Source organism: Panthera pardus, unplaced genomic scaffold (genome assembly GCF_024362965.1).
Source record: "Panthera pardus isolate Hobbes unplaced genomic scaffold, ASM2436296v1 HiC_scaffold_10, whole genome shotgun sequence".
Classification (NCBI taxonomy): Eukaryota; Metazoa; Chordata; class Mammalia; order Carnivora; family Felidae; genus Panthera; species Panthera pardus.
In genome coordinates, this window is record NW_026526655.1 from 94,594,340 (window position 1) to 94,614,427 (window position 20,088).

The 20,088-nt window shown below is 36.2% G+C and overlaps 1 protein-coding gene across 5 annotated transcripts in view; it reads right to left on the reverse strand.

Moving 5' to 3' along the window:
• Window positions 1-20,088, reverse strand: part of RAB3GAP1 (RAB3 GTPase activating protein catalytic subunit 1) — a 112,663-nt gene that overhangs the window by 17,253 nt on the left and 75,322 nt on the right. For all 5 annotated transcript variants that reach the window (XM_019454592.2, XM_019454583.2, XM_019454600.2 and 2 more), the window contains 5 exons: window positions 19,762-19,934; window positions 18,521-18,575; window positions 17,917-18,276; window positions 8,235-8,372; window positions 4,358-4,585 (listed from right to left, as the gene is read on the reverse strand). In XM_019454592.2, the coding sequence (XP_019310137.1) occupies window positions 4,358-4,585; window positions 8,235-8,372; window positions 17,917-18,276; window positions 18,521-18,575; window positions 19,762-19,934 (954 nt within the window). The remainder of the gene's footprint in view (window positions 1-4,357; window positions 4,586-8,234; window positions 8,373-17,916; window positions 18,277-18,520; window positions 18,576-19,761; window positions 19,935-20,088) is intronic.

Consider the following 20,088-nt stretch of genomic DNA (forward strand, 5'->3'; position numbering starts at 1 on the left):
GTATGTTTCAATCTGTTTCTTCCCTTACTTCCTATGGTTTCCTATTTTATACAGATGGCTGTTATTTAGTGTATAAACATTAACAAATATTATACCCTCATTGTGAAATACACTTTTAGCTTATAAAGCATCTTTTAATGCTCTTCAGCTTTAATTCTACCTTATTTCATATCAGGATCATAACCCTTTTATTGCTTTCAGGTACCTGATGAATCTGTCCATTATTTACTCTGTAACCTTCTTTTTGTGTATATGGTAAAATAAATTTAATTATATAATTAACCATAGGCAGAAAACTAAAGGAATAATTTGGCTATACCCTTACTCTAATCATATCTCTATTCTATGTATTTTTTTTTACTTTTGATTAATTTTTGAAGTATAACAGTACAGTGTTATATTAGTTTAAGGCAATAATAATGCTTCAACAATTTTATCACTTCTCCGTGGTCATCACAGTAAACGTGTACTCATAATCCTCTTTTTCTATTTCACTCACAACCCTACACATCTTCCCTCTGGCAGGCATCAGTTTGTTCTCTATTCTTAAGGGTCCATTTTTTTTCTCTTTATTCAGTTGTCTTGTTTCTTGTGTTTCAGTGTTTTTTTTTTTTTTTTAAGGTTTTTTAAAAGTTTATTTATTTTTGAGACGGGGGAAGGGGCAGAGTGAGGGGGGGAGAGAGAGAATTCCAAGCAGGCTCCACACTGTTCAGCACAGAGCCCAATGTGGGTCTCAGAACTCACGAACTGTGAGATCATGACTTGAGCAGAAATCAAAAATCGATACTTAACCAACTGAGCCACCCAGGCACCCCTGTTTTGTTTCTTAAGTTTCACATATTCGTGAAATCATATGATATTTGTCTTTCCCTAACTTATTTCACTTAGCTTGATATCTTCCAGATCTATCCATGTTGCTGCAAATGGCCAGATCTTATTCTTTTTTATGGATGAGTAATATTCCATTATAGACATATACCACATCTTCTTTAGCCATTCATCTATCAAAAGACACTCCAGTTGCTCCTAAATCTTGGATCTTGTGAATAATGCTGCAATAAACACAGGGGAACACCTATCTTTTCGTATTTGTGATTTCATTTTCTTTGGGTAAATACCCAATAGTAAAATTATTGGATCATGCTAATTCTGTTTTTAGTTTTTTGAGGAACCTCCATACTACTTTCTATAATGGATGCACCAATTTGCATTCCCACCATGCATGAGGGTTCCTTTTTCTCCAAATCTTTGTCGACACTTGTTATTTCTTACCTTTTTTATTTTAGCCATTCTGACTTTGTAGCCTTTTTGCATCAATGAATCTCTTGTTTGTAGCAGACACTTGGATTTTACAGGACTTATTCTGTGTGTGATGTGATCATTGTTACGTGTGTTTATCTGTTGTGTGTTCTTTCTTTTTAAAACAATTTTTGCTGGTCCTTAGGAAGTTCTATATTTTTATTTTAGTAGCTATCTTTGCAGTAATACATTTTTTGTGCCCTTAATTCCCTTTAACTCTAAGTATTTGCAATTGGTCTGACATTTTAATTTAACTTAATTTAATTTAATCTATTCTACTTGATATTTTGAAAGAGACAGAGAAAGAACATGAGCTGGGGAGAGGGGCAAAGGGAGGGAGAGAGAGAGAATTTTAAGCAGGCTCCATAATCAGCGTGGAACCCAATTTTTAAATGGGTATTTTCTGATTACCACTTATTATCTATTTATATTTAAATCAATCATCTCATTCTACTTCCCTCCCCACCCCCTCGTCCTCTTTTTGTCCCAACTTCTCATTCTACTACAAGTTTTACATCTTCTTCTACCTATATCCTCAGTTTTAGTCTTAGCTCTAAAATTAAAGAAATAAAATGCTCACCACAGGCCCTCTGTCAAAGTTTCCCCAGTCACATCTTGGTTGGATGAAGTTTATCCTCCTGTATGTTGTTAAATAAGGAAGCAACTAGCCACATGTAGCCATTTAAAATTTCAGTTATACTAGCCACATTTCAAGTTTTCATCATAGCCACATACGGCCAGTAGCTATAATTTTGGACATCACAGCAACAGAATGTTTCTAACACTGCAGAACGTTCTATTAGGGCAGTTCTAGTAGATTCCTCAGGAAGGGTGAATATGTACAGAAATGTGTGCGTACAAAAACTCAGAGAAAATATTTTTATAGTCTTGACTATGTGGACACTTTGGTGGCATATAATATCTTTGGTTTATACTTTTTACTTACAGTTCTTGAAAATGCTGCTCCACATTGCCTTGCTTTTGAGAAATCTGACATCTAATTCTCTTTCCTTGTAAATTATTTTCATTTCTTTGCCTAGAAGTCCTGAGAATTTTTTTTCTTTAATTATTTAAGTTCTAGCAGTTTTATAGTGATGTATTTTGGAGTTCATTACTTCTGGTGCATCTTCCTCTATACCCAGGGAGCTCTTTCAATATATAAATTCAGGTTTTCTTTTATTTCCAGAAAGGTTTCTTGGATTGCAGTTTCAAATATTAGTTCTGATCCAGTGTTTTGGTTTTTCCTCTTCAAAGACTCTGATAAAATGAATATTACTTCTACTTTTCCTATCTTCCATTTTTACTAGTTTCTCTTCAACTCCTTTAACTATTCATCCATTTTCATTCTCTTGGCTGTTTTTGTTTTTCCTTGTTTACTTGTATCAAATTTAAATGTAAATCTATTCTCCTATAGGCCCTTTGTAATTTAGTCTTTATTTTTGATATGGTTGTCTTTTTCTTCTACTCCTATCCTGAGAGTTAAACCAGCTGTGGCTTCATTTCTTCATGGAGTTTTTTGGTCCATTTCTGCTCTTGGCTCTTAGTATTTCTGATTAAACATGATTCTTCATATTCCCCAAGCTGGTTTGAAGACAACTTACTTCTTTGGAGTGTTACAATTTTTTTCCTGTTTCGTGGTCAATTTTGTGGGAAATGTTTTCATTAGCTGAAATGACCCAATCTGCATTTTCTGTTTTGTTTTGTTTTTATAGTAGTTTTGTATGGATATGGTCTGCTCTTTACTAATCCTAGTCATGTCACAGTTTAAAAGTGCTCTCTCTTCTGGGGCGCCTGGGTGGCGCAGTCGGTTAAGCGTCCGACTTCAGCCAGGTCACGATCTCGCGGTCCGTGAGTTTGAGCCCCACGTCGGGCTCTGGGCTGATGGCTCGGAGCCTGGAGCCTGTTTCCGATTCTGTGTCTCCCTCTCTCTCTCTGCCCCTCCCCCGTTCATGCTCTGTCTCTCTCTGTCCCAAAAATAAAAAAAAAATAAATAAAAAAAAATAAATAAAAGTGCTCTCTTCTGCACCATTTCTTTAATGGATTGGGAGAAGGGGAGGTGACAGAGATTGATAGGTTTTATTTCTCTTGCATTTCTGCAGGATTCCTAACTTCCCCCTTATTCCTTTTTTGCCATCACCATTTTATCTCAAAGGGGCAATTCCTTCTCCATATATCTAGTTCTTCCCAAGGCAACGTCTGAGTATCTACTTCTACTTCTAATCCTACTTAAAGTCCCTTCTCTGCAGCCAGTGCTGTGAATTATCAAGCCGTACCTGCACTGAGTATTAATGTTAGGCTCTCTCCTTCTGGGGTGGCTCCGTGCTCCATCTAAGTCTTCTGCAACCCTCAGCTCTTCTGAAGACTCCCTGCCCGCTCTCTACACCCACAGGCTTACAGTACTAGGAACTCCTTTGAAATTTGGCTTATTTCCCAACTTAGAGTTAATTTGAAGGTCACTAAGGTCTCTATCTCTTAGTAATGCCAAAGGCATAGATTTATTTACTTATTAATTTCATGGGGTTTGGGGGATAGCTGGGAGGGAGAAAGCGTAGGATAATTTGTTATCAGGTAGCTGTCACTATTCTCCAGAACTCCAAATGTTTTTTGACAATTACAAAGCAATCCACTAAATGGATTATACCATAATTTATTAAACCAAGCTTATTTTCGGAAACTTTTATTGTGTCTACTTTGACACTAGAAAACTTTGTTGAACACCATTCTTATACATTAATCTTTATGTACTTCTCATTATTTCTTTAACAAACTGTTTTGGTAATAAAACTGCTAGGTCAAAGGATGTGACCATCTTTTGTCATATGCTATGAGGTAGTCCGATGGTAAGCACTCTATATAAAATATGCATGTCTTATTCTTTGGCCTATTTGGAAGTAGTTTTAAAATCTTAAATACGAATAGCAGATACATAAAAGTCTCATTAAATTTTAATGCTTTGCTTCTCAAGTGTGTCTAAGGCTTAAACATCTATTATAGTAAGTTTTAAAAATGTTAGAACAATAGTTAGCTTTCTAGTGTTAGATACCCAAACCTCAGTTACCTTTTCTGCTTCCCGCGTATCATCAAAAAGTCTCCTCTGCCTTCTGGCAGGAATTGGTTTAGCTGTTTCCCAGGCTTCTACCCACATATTGCTTGGAATCTTCATTCGGGCACTCAGTTCTCCTTTCAGAACCATGTTGCCCTTTTCATCAATGACTTCCTCTTCAATATAATCCCGGGGTGAGTACCACCTCACAAAATCTTCCAGAAAACAACCTGGATTCGCTGCCTAAAATAAGGCAAAAAAAGTTCAGCAGAATCCAGTAACAATCAACAGTTAGTGATAAGCTTGTTTGCAAAATCATACTTTCACCAAAAATTACCTAATCTTTACAAAATCTAGTATGTGACCTGAGTGTGGGGGTAGCCTTTAAAACAGGCCAGATGTTCAAGTACCAAAATCATTTTCTTTTGTTGTCTCCACTTTGCAGAAAAAGAACCCATTTTCCTTCGATGAATTTAGACATAAAAATCTGTTGTAAAATGAAAATAACTCTCTTAAGTGGATTATAAGTTATATAAGTTAGTTTAAAATTATAGCATAGTAACTACTCAATAGTTGGAAAAGTACTCAATAGTTGGAAGAATATCAAATAAGCTTGACTCAAGTAATTAAATAATACACAACACAATTAGAATAATAACACAATAATGGAAAAGTTCTACTCTTTTTTTTTCTCTCAAAAATCAATACTGGTACTGCAGTAAGTATCAGCCAACCTCAGAAATGTTCTATTCAGTCATCAAATTCTTGTACTTTATACAACAAATTACCATCACATGCATTGCTTTTGTGTTGTTAAGGAACTGGAATTCTAACTATTGCTTTTCAGCTTCTGAAACCAACTAATTAAACTTTCATTTACTGGATAAGTCTATAGAATCAATGATGATGCACGCCAAAGTTCTTAAGTAATTCTACATTCAAGCCTGGAAAAAAAGTAGAGGCTTCACAGTGTTAGTGGTAAGGCATGGAAGTCTTCTTGCAAGTGTCCAGTGATGTATTAGTAGAGTACTAAGGATGGGCATGTATGTATGTATATATACACAAACTCAAAGAATATGTGTACACACATTAAACACATACCTTTTTAGTTATATTCTCTACCACAACATATACTTCCTGCTATATGTACTATTTTATTTGCCTATAATACTTAAGTGATATAAACATTAACAAGAATGTGCTAATAAGCAGAAAGGTCGGGGTGCCTGGGTGGCTCAGTCGGTTAAGCATCCGACTTTGGCTCAGGTCACGATCTCACTGTCCGTGAGTTCGAGCCCCGCGTTGGGCTCTGTGCTGACTGCTCAGAGCCTGGAGCCTGTTTCAGATTCTGTGTCTCCCTCTCTCTCTGACGCTCCCCCATTCATGCTCTGTCTCTCCCTGTCTCAAAAATAAATAAAACGTTAACAAAAAAAAAAAATTAAAAAAAAAAAGCAGAAAGGTCATTTTCTTCCTTTTTAAATTAAAATAACTCCAGACCAAAATGAAAACAGACATGATAAGAATAGTAGCCTTAAATGTGAAGAGCAAAACTGCCCATCTGTCCTCACTGAGTCCCCTGACAACCAGCTTCACCATCCCCATCAATTCAAGAAATTCTCCTGAGGGATGAGGACTCAGAGGAAGGTTCTTAACTGAGAGTCAGCAACATAAACTTCCAACGACTATGCATCATGGCAATAAAAAAATGCTGCAAACTGCAATGGGTCAAGATTACTGCATGACTCAGGATTCATGTACAAAGATCTGGTTATTAACCAGGCAACACCACACCCACATAAAAACATCCCGTAGTACACAAGTTAAAAAAGACCTTTCACACCAAAATTCTTCCTTCTGGCTTGCCTTACTGTACCATGTACCAGGCTTAACCTATAGCTACCAAAAAAGGGTCAGGGCTCACTTCAGCTGTGTTTTCTTTCTACTGTTACAGGTATGTACTCCAAGGAAATGCTTGAGAATAGGTCCTGCCCTTCTGGAACTGAGAGGGGCAGGTACCTAAGGAACCTATCAGCATCCACCCAAAGCTCTGCAGACTCTCCTAAGGGCCCCTAATACTAGTCACCCCCCATATAAAAAAGGAGAGGCAACCATATCTACTTTAGAGTGACTATGTATTTCCTTAAACCTATTAACTGATTCCCACATAGGCAGGGGCAGATGTGTTAAGTTGGCTATTTGAAATATAATCTTTTTATTAAAAGAATATTTTAAGAGATTTGCAGGTACCCAAATGAGTCTAAAAGAGTCGAATGAGCTTAGTTTTGCTGAGGTACAGTGTTGGAATTACACAGAACCTTCCCATAAGGGGCTAATATGTTTCTAGAGGAAAGCTTTTACAGTTTCGATTATGAATTTCCTCCTAGAAGTGCCTCTGCAAGGATGCGGTAGCAGCACAGGGGCAGATAAATATGAAGGCAGCTAGAGGTCAGGTAGGAAAACAACTGCTACAGAGGCTGGTACTTCCTGTTGTGCACATACATCATAAGCCAATTCCCTTTTTCTACCTTTTTGATTTAACACATGCCCTGAGAGCCAACTGTCCTCTCTTTTTCCACTGTTACTATTTTGTTTTAAAACAATACATTTCTTTTGTCTCATGGCAGAACAAAACACACAGATATTCCCTATCTTCTTAGTCTCTAAGAAAGACATGTACCTATCAAGAAGTTTACTAAAGACTTTTTTTTCTTTTGGTAAAGATGGGGGAAATAAGCAGGGAATAAAAGCATTCCCTTTTACTGTCCTACAATCTGCTAACAGGGACGATAAAAGTGACATAGGTTTTCATAAGTTGCTTCTGTTGAAAAAAATGAAACTCAAGTTGGCATACAGCACAACAGCAGGACTGATTGGAGGCTATGGAACAGGGAGATGGAGACCATCACAGATAGCAGCAGGTCAAGGAGGAAAATCTGGGCATGGGAAACAGTTCAGAGTATCAGCAGGAGGCACAGGGAAGGCCTATGGCCCACCAGGCTACCCACTTGGGGTTTTTGTTCTGTTTGTTTTAATATACATGGCCTTGCCTCTACTTTCAAGAATAAGTAATTCAAAAACAAGGGCATCTGGATGGCTCAGTTGATTGAGTGCTGACTTCAGCTCAAGTCATGATCTCATGGTTCATGAGTTCGAGCCCTGCATCAGGCTTGCTGCTGTCAGCACAGAGCCTGCTTTGAATCCTCTGTCCCCTCCTCCCCCCGCCGCCTTGCTCCTCCCCTGCTTGTGCGCTCTCTATAAAAAATAAATAAATACACATTGAAAAAAAAAAAAAAAAAGACCTTTTTCATCCCTGGGTTTTTAAGCTAATAAGCCAATGTCACCATTCTCTGAATCCTCTATGTTCCAACACAGGCCTATATCTAACCCTAAAATATTCTTCTTCAGGTAGCAAATGCCTACTTACCCTAAAATAGTGACTCTTCTGAGAAACCCTCCATGATCCACTCAGTAGAGTCAGTCACCTTTCTGACACTGCCTTCATAAGTGAACTCATCACATCTCCAAAACTTCAGTAGACTGTAACTGAGTATAATCAAGCAGCCTATGTTAAATCTTAAGGGTTTCCTAAAAGCTGTGCATTAAATTGGATAAACACATAAAGGAGAAAAACATTCCAATGCACATACAGAAATGATTCAATTCTCAACTTCCAACTACTATTCAAAGATTGTTCTTTTCTTGTTTTAAATTTAAGAACCAAGTCTGGCTATGACCTTTAGGAGATAAACGTAGGATGCTGTAACTACTAATGATCTCAAAACATTTAATAAAAAAGACATTCAGGCCTTCACACCACTTTAGAGAGTGACTTTCACAGCTTCATCCCAGAATAGCTCCAAACAGACTCTGAAGCTCTGACAGTGTGACCCACCTTAAAAGACTCCATATCTGAGAGCAGACAGGCACTCTGCATGCGTGCTCGGAGGTGAGCCCCTTCTGCTGATGTTCCTAATTTAGCTAGAACCTCCGACTGCTCCTCCAGCAGATCTTCTGTCATAGGTGCTGGTTCCTGTGAAGCACAAAAGGACAAAGCTCATGAACAGCTTTTTTTAGAAAAAGCAGAACTATAAAAATAGATAAAGACAACAATTATTTCATCTCTAGCAGTCACAAAATCTGTATTTAAAAGAATTCAGAGAAATTCACAAGATTTTTAGAACCTACATAAAAAATTAACAAATTAATAACAAATATGACTTTCAGCATACCTCCCCCCCAACAAATAAGATTATCATGTTTTTCTTGACAGGATTAACAGCCAAAAGACAGGAATTTGGGTGCACTGAACATTTTCCTGCCTATTAATGATAAGAAATGAAGTCCTAATGATATGTTTATGTGTGTCATCATTAGTTACAACCAGGTTTTTATTACAACTAGTAAGAGAAGAAAATTGATAAATATGAAAATTAAAATAAAGGCAAATAATTTGAATCTCAACTAAAAGACCCCAAATAACTAAGTCTTATGTTGGCAAAGCTGCTTTGAGTTTAGGTTCCAAAGACATTCTAAATACTAATTCCCACAAGAAGTATTTGGATTTTTGTTTTAGGAATCAGAGACATTATATATTTTAATGGTAACCCCAAATAAAAAAGAAGCTAAGGCAAATCTAAAGGAAGATACAACTGTAGAATCATTATAAGAGTGACAGAAAACATTTCAAAACTGCTGAAAGGGGCTTAAGGAAAGTTCTGAGAATTGATTCCATTAGATTTTATATCTGTAATATGAAAGCACTCAACAATCCAGAGACTAACCAAACAAAGCTTGCCTGCTTCGTTGTTAAAGCCAGAAAAACATGGACTTTTCTATTCCTACATAGTAAGATAAAGCCCAGTGGAAGTAAGTGTTTAGAGCACCTTGACAATAAATACATTCCTTCTAGATTTCAAGAGCTTACTGTAAAGCAGGGTTTCATAGCCTCGGCAGTAATGACATTTTAGACTGGATAATTTTTTTGTGGTGGGTGTGTCCTTCGCATTGTAGGATGTTTAGCAGAATCTATAGCCTCTACCTATCAGATGCTTACAGCACCACTCTGCCTAATGACAAGAAAAAATGTTTCCAGGGGTGCCTATGTGGTTCAGATAAACATCTGACTTCTGATTTCAGCTCAGGTCATGATCTCAGTGTTGTGAGATCAAGCCCTGCATCGGGCTCTGCACTGAATATGGACTCCACCTCGGATTCTCTCTCTCCCACTGTCCCACCCCCTGCTTGCTCATGTGCACACACACTCTCTCTCAAAAACAACAACAAAAACAAACAAACAAACAAACAAACAAACAGAAAAAAGTTTCCAGGCATCACCAAATATCCCTGGGGGGTCAAAAAAATCACTCCTCATTTAAGAACCAATGACATAAAAATAAATAATTTTCACAAATATCTGTCAATAATAAAATAGCATGGTAAAGCTATAGCATTCAAAACACATAGCAACAAACAAAATAACTGTTTTCTTCTATCTTCCTCATTTTTGGAAGTTTTTTCTTTTTTTAATGTTTTATTTATTTTAGAGAGAGAGAGAGAGCGCGAGCGAGCATGAGCAGGGGAGGGGCAGAGAGAGGGGAAGGCACAGGAAGAATAAAGCATGGCATATACTCAGTAAATGCTAGCAATTAGAGACAAAATACTTAGGTTTTCATTATGAGCTTCACATTGATATCAAAATACCTCAAATTAAAAAATGAACCCCAGTGAAGCAGGCCTTCAGTCTTTCCATTAGGAAGGAGCTACTTTTCATTGTCCTACAGCCCTGCAATCTCAGGATGATAGGAAAGAAATGACATGTTGAAAAGACACTGACAACCCTTCCTACCTGGAAATCTCAGGCCAACTCTAAGTGAAAAAGAACATGATCAAGAGGAATATAAGCAGGAAGTAGCCTGTGGACTATACACTTAAATATTTACCCCTTCTAAATATGCCCAAAGCTTTCTCATATACACGATCTCACGTGAGCACTGAGAAGAGGTCAGGGCATTTTACAACTGATGAAACAGAGGCGCAGAGACAAGTGCCCTACCCAAGATCAAGGGGCAAAACGACGAAGCGTCAAACTGAAGAGAGAATCTCAGACATCTATCTGATGCCAACCTTGAGAACTACTAGGTTGGTTCAATCCACTAGTTTACGACTCTTGCTCTAACAGATCCTCCATAGTTTTCTCTTCTAGCCCTGGCATTAGAATATTGGGTAGTCTTTAAGCTTTTTCTAACCATAAATTTTAGGTTGAACTAAATCTACATGAAAGGAATACCAAAGAGTGCTTAAATTCTTATGAAGCAAGGATCTATATAAATTATTTTTGTGTGTGATATAGGCAATTAATTAATGGCACATTTTAAGCTAATTTCTTAAGTGTGAAAGTGTGTTTCAACTGGAATCATTTTGAATTCCAATCATTTTATGTAAGTACATATACAATGATTATAATTTAAGTGAGATTAACTTTAAAGAAAGTAAAATAGACTAAAAATCTGCCCTGATTTGCCTAAATGTAAGATATAAAAATGAATTTCTAAAAAAAAAATGATGCATGCTGAGGAAAAAAAATAAGTTTAAATTATTCTAGATTTAGATAATAAATTCGAATATGAAAAATGAAGCATCTAAAATAAACAAAGGAAGTATATAGCCATTTGAAAAAAAATAAAATAAAGATTGAGCTTCCAGAATAACTTTCTTGGACTCTTCATTAACCCAATCAAACCAAGATAATACATATGCAACTGGCCCGTTAAAAATAAGAATATTGTTAATTAAAACTTGGAAAGAAAAAAGACAAAAAAAATTAACTTTTGCTGGACACTTACATGACAAATGTTTTTAAACACGGTATGTGGTTTAATACTTAACAACCCGGAGTGATACAAACTGTTACTGGTTTTTAAGGTATTTAATATTTGTTTATTTAAAAAAATTTTTTTTTAGTATTTATTTTTGCAGAGAGAGAGAGAGACAGAGACAGAGACAGAGCATGAGTGGGGGAGGAGCAGAGAGAGAGGGAGACACAGAATCTGAAACAGGCTCCAGGCTCTGAGCTATCAGCACACAGCCCGACGCAGAGCTCGAACTCACGGACAGTGAGACCATGAGATCATGACCTGAGCCAGAGTCGGATGCTCAAACGACAGAGCCACCCAGGCACACCATTTAATATTTGTTTATTAAACAAATAAATAGGTAGTGTTTTAAAACTGGAGATATCTTAGAACAAGATAGAAATACTTTCCTTTTCTTCTTGTCAATCAGTGATATTAGAACCACTTAACTTTTTAACCACTTTTGTGAAGTATAAATCGACATTTAAAGGGTACATTTGATAAGTACATACCCATAAAACAATCACCAAAATCAAAATAATGAATTTATCCATCACCTCTCAAAGTTTCCTTATGGCCATTTTTAGAATATCCATTAAAAAATGAACAGATAAACTGTGGTATATCCATGCAATGGAACACTACTAAGCAATAAAAATGAATGAAGTACTTATATACACAACAAAATGTATGAATCTCAAAATAATGAGGCTGAGAGAATTCCTTCTTACAAAAAAGTAAAAATAAAATTTACTCAAAATTTTAAAAAATGCAAACCAATCTATTATTATTTGCTTTTAGAGATTAAAACAAGGCTCAGAAAGAAAACAGCTTGTACTAGCAATACTGTTAGTAGGTGGTAGTGTTAGAATATAAATCTAGTTTCAGTGGATTCCAAAACCAAGGTTTATACCACAAGATCTCAATGCCAACTGCATGCACCAAAACAAAATTAGAAAAAATACACTCTTGGTTTCTAGCATTAGAATGTTCTGTCCTAATACTAAAAATGAAGAATGGAATACTTAAAAAATAGAATTCAGTTTTAAAAGAATAAAGCAAAAAGGCTAAGGCCTATCAAACAAAAACATTAATCTTGTAAATGACAGCCACCTGGCAAAGAAATAGTATAAGCATGGACAACAGAGTTAACAGAATCCATGTTTAAAATTATCAAGCAAACATCCCAACACCTAACTCTATGATTATTAATCAATCCACTTCAAAATATAAAAACTGGTTACAAAACTTTCAAGTAAATCCTTGCCTCTTGAGAAGCAATACTAGCCACTTATATAAAGAGAAAGTCCTCTGAAGAATAACAACTAAAAACTGAGTGCTTATTGTGAACTAGAACTGTATTCACTTATCATGTGCTATTTCATTTAAAATTCACAATTATCTTGGGGCGCCTGGGTGGCTCAGTTGGTTAAGCATCCAACTTCGGCTCAGGGAATGATCTCACGGTTGGTGGGTTCAAGCCCTGCATCGGGCTCTGTGCTGACAGCTCGGAGCCTGGAGCCTGCTTCGGATTCTGTGTCTCCCTCTCTGCCTCTCTCTCTCTCTCTCAGAAATAGGTAAACTTTTAAAAAAATAAAAATAAATAAATTTTACAATTATCTTAATGATAACCTCAATATGAAGGAAAAGCATTTGATAAAATATAATACCTCTTCATAAAAAAAAAAAAAAAACACAAAAACTCAAAACCAGGAACAGAAGACAACTTCCTTGATATGATAAATGATACCTCTATTAGATACCCTCAATGATTATTATATGCTTTCTTCCTGATACTGAGAACAAGAGAAAGTATCCATATACTAATCACACTGCACTGGTGGTACAGTACAATAAGGCATGAAAATGAATTAAAAAGTGTAAAGGTTGGAAAATCAAGTTCAAACTCTCTATATTAGCAGATAACGTGAGTGGGTCTATAGAAAACTCCAGGCGCGCCTGGGTGGCTCAGTTGGTTAAGCATCCAACTCTTGATTTCAGCTCAGGTCATGACCCCAGGGCCGTGGGATCTCTAGTCCTCCACTGAGTTTTGGGCTGAGCATGGAGCCTGCTTAAGATTCTCTCTCTCCCACTGCTTCTCTCTCCCACTTACATGCCCTCTCTCTCTAAACAACAAGAACAACAAAACTCCAAGTAATCTACAAACTACTAAAAGTAGTAAGTGAATGTACTTAGATTGCTAGATCCAAAATCCATATACAAAAATCAACTGTTTCCACATATCAGGGCAAATATTTTTAATGGAAAAAAATTTTTTTTTTTTGAGAGAGAGAGGGCAAGACAGGGAAAGTGGCAGAGTGAGAGAGAGAGAATCTTAAGCAGGCTTCATGACTCACCATGGAACCAGATGCAGGGTTCAATCTCAAGACCCTGGGATGGTAACCTGAGCTGAAATGAAGAGTGAGTCACTCAACCGACTGAGCCACCCAGGCCCCCTTAAATGGAATTTTTAAAAATGCCATTTGTAACATTTAAGAAATTACAAAGCTTTTGAATTAAATCTAATAATAAAAGATATGCAAAACCTCTACATTAAAAACTATAAAACACTGATAAGGGAAAGCAAAAGAAACCTTAAATAAAATGAGAAGTATTTCATGGTATGGGACTCAAAATTGTTAAGATGTCAATTCTCCCTAAGTTGATTTATAAATTCAATGCAATATGAACTGAAATCCCACCAAGATTATTTTGTATGTGGAAAATGAAAAGCTGATTCTCAAATTTACATAAGAATGCAATGGGCAGCCAAGATAATCTTGGAGAACAAAGTTAGAAGATTTATGCTACATGACAGAAAGACCGTAAGTTACAGTAGAATAGTCTATTATTAGCACAAGGATAGACAAAGAGACTAATGGACAGAATACATAGCCAGAAACAGACCAACACACATATGATCATGTGATTTAGAACAAAGATACCACTGCCATTCTGTGGGGAAAAAGCAAGTCTTTTGAATAATGGTGTTGGAACGAACATAGCTCCATCTCTTTATAGGGAAAAGAGAATCAACCACTTCCTCATACCAAACACAGTCAATTTGAGGTGGATCACAAACATAAATGCAATAGGTAAAACAATAAAGCTTCCAGAAGAAAACATAAGAGACTATTTCTAGGACAATGGGGTAGTTAAAAATTTCTGAAAAGGGAGACAAAGCACTGTCCCCATAAGATAAACATTAACAGGGGCGCCTGGGTGGCGCAGTCGGTTAAGCGTCCGACTTCAGCCAGGTCACGATCTCGCGGTTCGTGAGTTCGAGCCCCGCGTCGGGCTCTGGGCTGACGGCTCGGAGCCTGGAGCCTGTTTCCGATTCTGTGTCTCCCTCTCTCTCTGCCCCTCCCCCGTTCATGCTCTGTCTCTCTCTCTGTCCCAAAAATAAATAAAAAACGTTGAAAAAAAACCCAAAAAAAAAAAAAAAAGATAAACATTAACAGACCAGACTTTATTAAAATTAAGAATGCCTATTCAACAAAAGGCATCATTAAGAAAGTGAACAGATAAGCCATAGACTGGAGACTGTGACCACACTAGGAGAGGGCTCTTGGAAGCCTGTATTTGATATTTTTCAAACTCTGTCCCATGGGCCACCTCTTGTTCCTGATTTTGCTTTGTACCCTTTTACTATAATAGATTATAGCTATGAACATGGCTATATATATATGTGCTGAGTCCTGTGTCCTCCTAGTGTATCATCAAACCTGGGAGTGGTGACACACCAAATGTTAGGGATTATGCAGAATAAACCACAGGTATTATACACTGTTGGAGGGAATATAAACTAGTTCAACCACTCTGGGAGACAATTTGGCAACATCTACTAAAGCAAAAATATATTTCTACCATGTGGCACAACAACTCTACTCTTAGAAATTTATCCAAAAGAAATTAAGAACCTATGTTCACCGAAAGACTCATAAGAATGTTCACTTATTTGTAATAGCTCAAACTATCAACAACTCAAATTCCATCAGCAGGTGAAAGGACAAGCAAATTGTGGCATGTTCACATAATAGAATATTACAAAGTAATAAAACACACACAAATACTGATTCAGGTAACAATATGGATGAACTCACACGTGGTAGTTAAAAAAAGTTTAACATAGAGTGGGAATGATTCCATTTAAACACAGGGGGCGCCTGGATGGCTCAGTCGGTTGAGAAACCGACTTCAGCTCAGGTCATGATCTCACGGTTTGTGGGTTCGAGCCCTGCGTCGGGGTCTGTGCTGACAGCTCAGAGCCTGGAGCCTGCTTCAGATTCTGTGTCTCCTTTTCTCTCTGCTCCTCCCCCACTTGTGCTCTATCTCTCTCTCTCAAAAATAAATAAATGTAAAAAAAATTATAAACGCAAAAGAGTAGGGGCGCCTGGATGGCTGTCAGTTAAGTGTCCAACTTTGGCTCAGGTCATGATCTCTCAGTCCATGGTTTTGAGTCCCGCTTTGAGCTCTGTGCTGACGGCTCAGAGCCTGGAGCCTGCTTCAAATTCTGTGTCTCCCTCTCTCTCTGCCCCTCCCCTGCTCATGCTCTGTCTCTCTCTCTCTCTCTCTCAAAATAAATAAACATTAAAAATTTTTTTTAAATGTTAAACACAAAAAAGTGGAACATAATTTCATTTATGAGATTCAAAAACTGACAAAACTAAGCTATAGTGACAAAAGTTACAAAAAGAGTTACCTGGAAGGGAGCAGTGAGCTATGCTATCCAATACATCTGGCTATTTAAATGTAAATAAATTTATCAAAATTAAAAATTCAGTTCCTCAGTTGCATACACATTTCAAGCACTCAATGGACATAGTATTGGACAAGAGAGCTAGAAATGTACAGTTTTACCTTCACCGAAAGTTCTAATGATCACTACTGTTCTAGGATGATGGGAATTTTCCATACTTTGATCTGGATGGTAGCTACATGAGTTTTTAAACATGAAAAAACTCACCAAGCTGTACATTTAAAATTTGTGCACTTTATATATAATTTATAAATCAATAAACAAGCAAATAAATGTTTTTTAAATGACTAGGAAAAAACATGTACAGTATATATAACAAAGGGTTTGTATCTATCTAAAATATGAAGGACTAATACAAATCAGTAAGAAGAGGTCAGAAACCTAAATGAAAAATGATAGGCAAGTCAAAGGAAAAGATGGCCAAGAAACATACTAAATGATGCTTCAGTTCATGAAAAATCAGAGAAAACAATTTAAAACATTGAGATAATACTTTTGTCCACCATATTGTCTAAAATTTATATGACTGGTAATATCAATTGTTTATAACAAAATTAAGTATGAATGTAAGTACCATGAGTGCAAGAACCTTACTGTCAAGTTTACTGCTAAATTCCCAAGTTATAGAACAGTAGTTGGCATACATCAGGCACTCAATAAATATTTGTGCAAGGAAGAAAACAAGAAAGGAAAGCTGAGTAGAGAACAATATTTCCTTATTCCTATACATTCACCATTGACTAGAGTATAAAATAGGTACAGCCTTTTGAAGAGCAATTTCATAGCTTGTATATCTGCTTATCTAGCAATTCCATTTCTTATTTTCTTAAGAAACACTCAAATGTGAACACACAATGTGAGAAACTACAAGAATCTGTACTGTAGCACTGTATTAGCAAAATCTAGCAATAACATCTATTGTGCATCAAGAAGGAAATGGTTAAACAAACTATGGCTCTTCTACGCCACGGAATAGTAGACAGCAATTAAAAAGAAATAAAGTGGATCTACATGTACTGACTTGGAAAGATCCCAAGACATATTAGGTTAAACAAAAAGTTGTTTAATGCACACATTTAAAAACAAACCAAAAAAATCCACAAAACTATGTATCATATGTATACACATGTATGTACATCAATGCATAGTATCAGGTATAAGAAACTATAATGCAAACCAGTAATAGTGGCTACTTCTAGAGATGAGAGTTGAATTAGTGGGTAGTGGCTTTTACTTCTAAACTGGGTTTTTCACAATAAAACATACCCACATGTTGTTTATGCAAAAACAACCCCCAAAAAACTATTGCTCTACCTTAGGTGTTGTGTTGTTTCTGTTCTACTTCCTAATGTTTTAAAATGGCTTCAAACTTTATTTTTGAGCAGATAAAACTAATCATATAGGGACACCTGGGTGGCTCAGTTGGTTGGGCAGCTGACTTCGGCTCAGGTCATGATCTCACAGTTCGTGAGTTCGAGCCCCGTGTCCGGCTTTGTGCTGACAGCTCAGAGGGTGGAGCCTACTTCAGATTCTGTGTCTTCCCCTCTCTCTACCCCTCCCCTGCTCACACTCTGTGTCTCTCTGTCTCTAAATAATAAATAAACGTTAAAAAAAATTAAAAAAAAATAGTCATATAAATAAAAGGATTTTTACTTTTGTTCCTCCTCTCCTCTTTTTGGATTTTATTTTTTAAAGACCTGTGTACTCACCACTTAGTTTAAGAAATAACCGATCATCTTACCATAAGGAACTACTATTTACCTAAACTTCAAAGCATTTCTCAATTTCAGAAATGGAAATATCTGAAAGCCCCCAATAGTTAATTTAGATTTCAAATCTTAGATCTTTGAACAAAGACTGCTTAAAGAATTGCTCCTACCCAAAGCAACCATTTCCTACTAGGATGAAGATACGAACAACAAAATAAAAATAATCAAAACTTACAGAACCAGTCCATATCCTACCTGGGTCACTGGAATATAGAGTGGTTCTCCATTATGTAGCAGAGTGAGTTTTCCATGCTGATGTAGTCGTCCTTCTGGTTTTAAACTTGCTGTCTCCTTAGGTCCTCCTTTCTTGCCACTCTCTTGTCCATTTCCTTTAAGTTCTTCAGTATCGCTTAGGCATTCAAAAAATTCTTCTTCACTGTCACTCCAAGAATCCCAAGATTTTCCAACCTCTCCCTTTTCCTTATCAGTATCTTTTAGATTATCTGGCCCCAGCTGGTCTCCAGCTTTTCCAGCATCCCCTGGAAACATATCTGAAGTATTTGTCTTTCTCCCCTCATCACGGGCCTTCTTTCTTTCAATACAACAATTTAACATCTTAAGAAAACAAAAATAACATTTGTTTTTAAATTAGTTACAGTTAAATAAAAACCTATCCACTTCAGTATTTCATTTGCCTTCCCATTCCTTCCCTGGACCTTCTTGTGAATGACAGTAACTGTAAGTAATCTACAGTAGCATGATGAGAATAGTATATATAACTCATTATTACATTTAGTATTAGAATAAGCTCCAATTAAATTAACACCATATTTAGATACTGTCATTGAGAAATCTTTACCTGTAGTTTCTGATGCAGTAAACAACATCTTAGATCTGGGGGTCCACTTGCTAATCTATCAAATAAAGTAGTGGGAAAAGTTAGTTTTAGTAAAGTGGCTTCAGGTATGCAAATTTCTTTGCTACTATAAATTTTAACCATAATGGTAAGAAATCAAAAGATTTCAACAGGTAAGATAATTGAAATGGAGCAAGTAAGACTAAAAGATCAAAATTTGTTTTATCCTTCTAGTCCACCAACAGCGAATATATTTTTCAAAGCTTAATAGCAAACTAGTAATAGCTCTCAAGCTAAGAGAAACTTAAAATGTCTCTAAATCCACCTCAGGAAGTAGCTAGGATACAGTGTTTCACACTATACAAAACAGATTAGATTATATATTCAGTTCTCAATTATTATTCTCAATATAAAAAACCACTGATCTCCACCTGTCTTTGCCAAGGGGAGCTTAAACCACCTCTTCTACACCACTAGGTTTCCAATAATCAGCCAAGAGATAAGCCAGCTAAGAGAGACTAGCAAACTGATACAAGTATAAATATTTTTGGCTCAATCACCATTTCATATTACTCATATTATAATTCTGCCTTAGTATGGGTAGATGAGCAGTAACCTATGCAATATCGAAATATTTGGTAGCTATTTTATTAAGTGAAATGTCAACATAAATCCACAAAAAAAATTACAGGCAATGTTCAATATCTGAACTTATGAACTCTAAAGATGTTTTCTCTCCACCTATAAAAATATATGTTTACTATAGAAGACTTAGAAAATACACAAATCTATAAAAAAACAAAAATAAAAATATAATTTCACACTCAGGGAAATTTGTTAACATTTGGCTTTATTTCTTCCCAATTATTTTTCTATAAATATAGATAAGCAAAACTGAAAGCACTTAGTGTACACAACACTATAATCTACTTTCTTGCAAATATTATGATCATTTTCTATGTTAGCAGATTCTTGGAAAAAACTTGTAATAGGTCCATAACTTTCCATTGTAGACATACATTATGATTTACACTACTCTTTTATGTTTGGTACTTAGGTTGCTTCCCTTTTTTTCCCTATTATAAATCTGACACAATGAACACCTGTGAATATAAATCATGTTCAAAGTTTCTTACCACTTTCTTAGGGCAGATTTCCTAGAAGAGGAGAATTAATGTGTCAAAAGTATAATTCTTCTAACAAACAAAAAGCCTACGTATACAAACAGAAATTGAAATTATTACCCTGGAATCAGAAAGTTGTTTTCCCATCTGAAACGCATTTCAAGAACAAATTCCTGCCAGAGGTGTGCCACTCCCTTCAATCCTCCATGGTAGAAATTGATCATACAAAGACACAAAGCCAATTTGTATGTTAAACTGTCAGATGGTGCAGATTTGAACTGATTGTAGAGATTCTGAATTTAACAAAGTAGAAACAAAGAAAAACTTGTTAACAACATATGTGCAGGCGTAATCAAAAACTGGGAGTTTTTAATACTAAATCAACCTATGCTACCAAACTAGCTTTTATCAAATGTTTAATACATTACTGCCTAAATTGTTTTTACG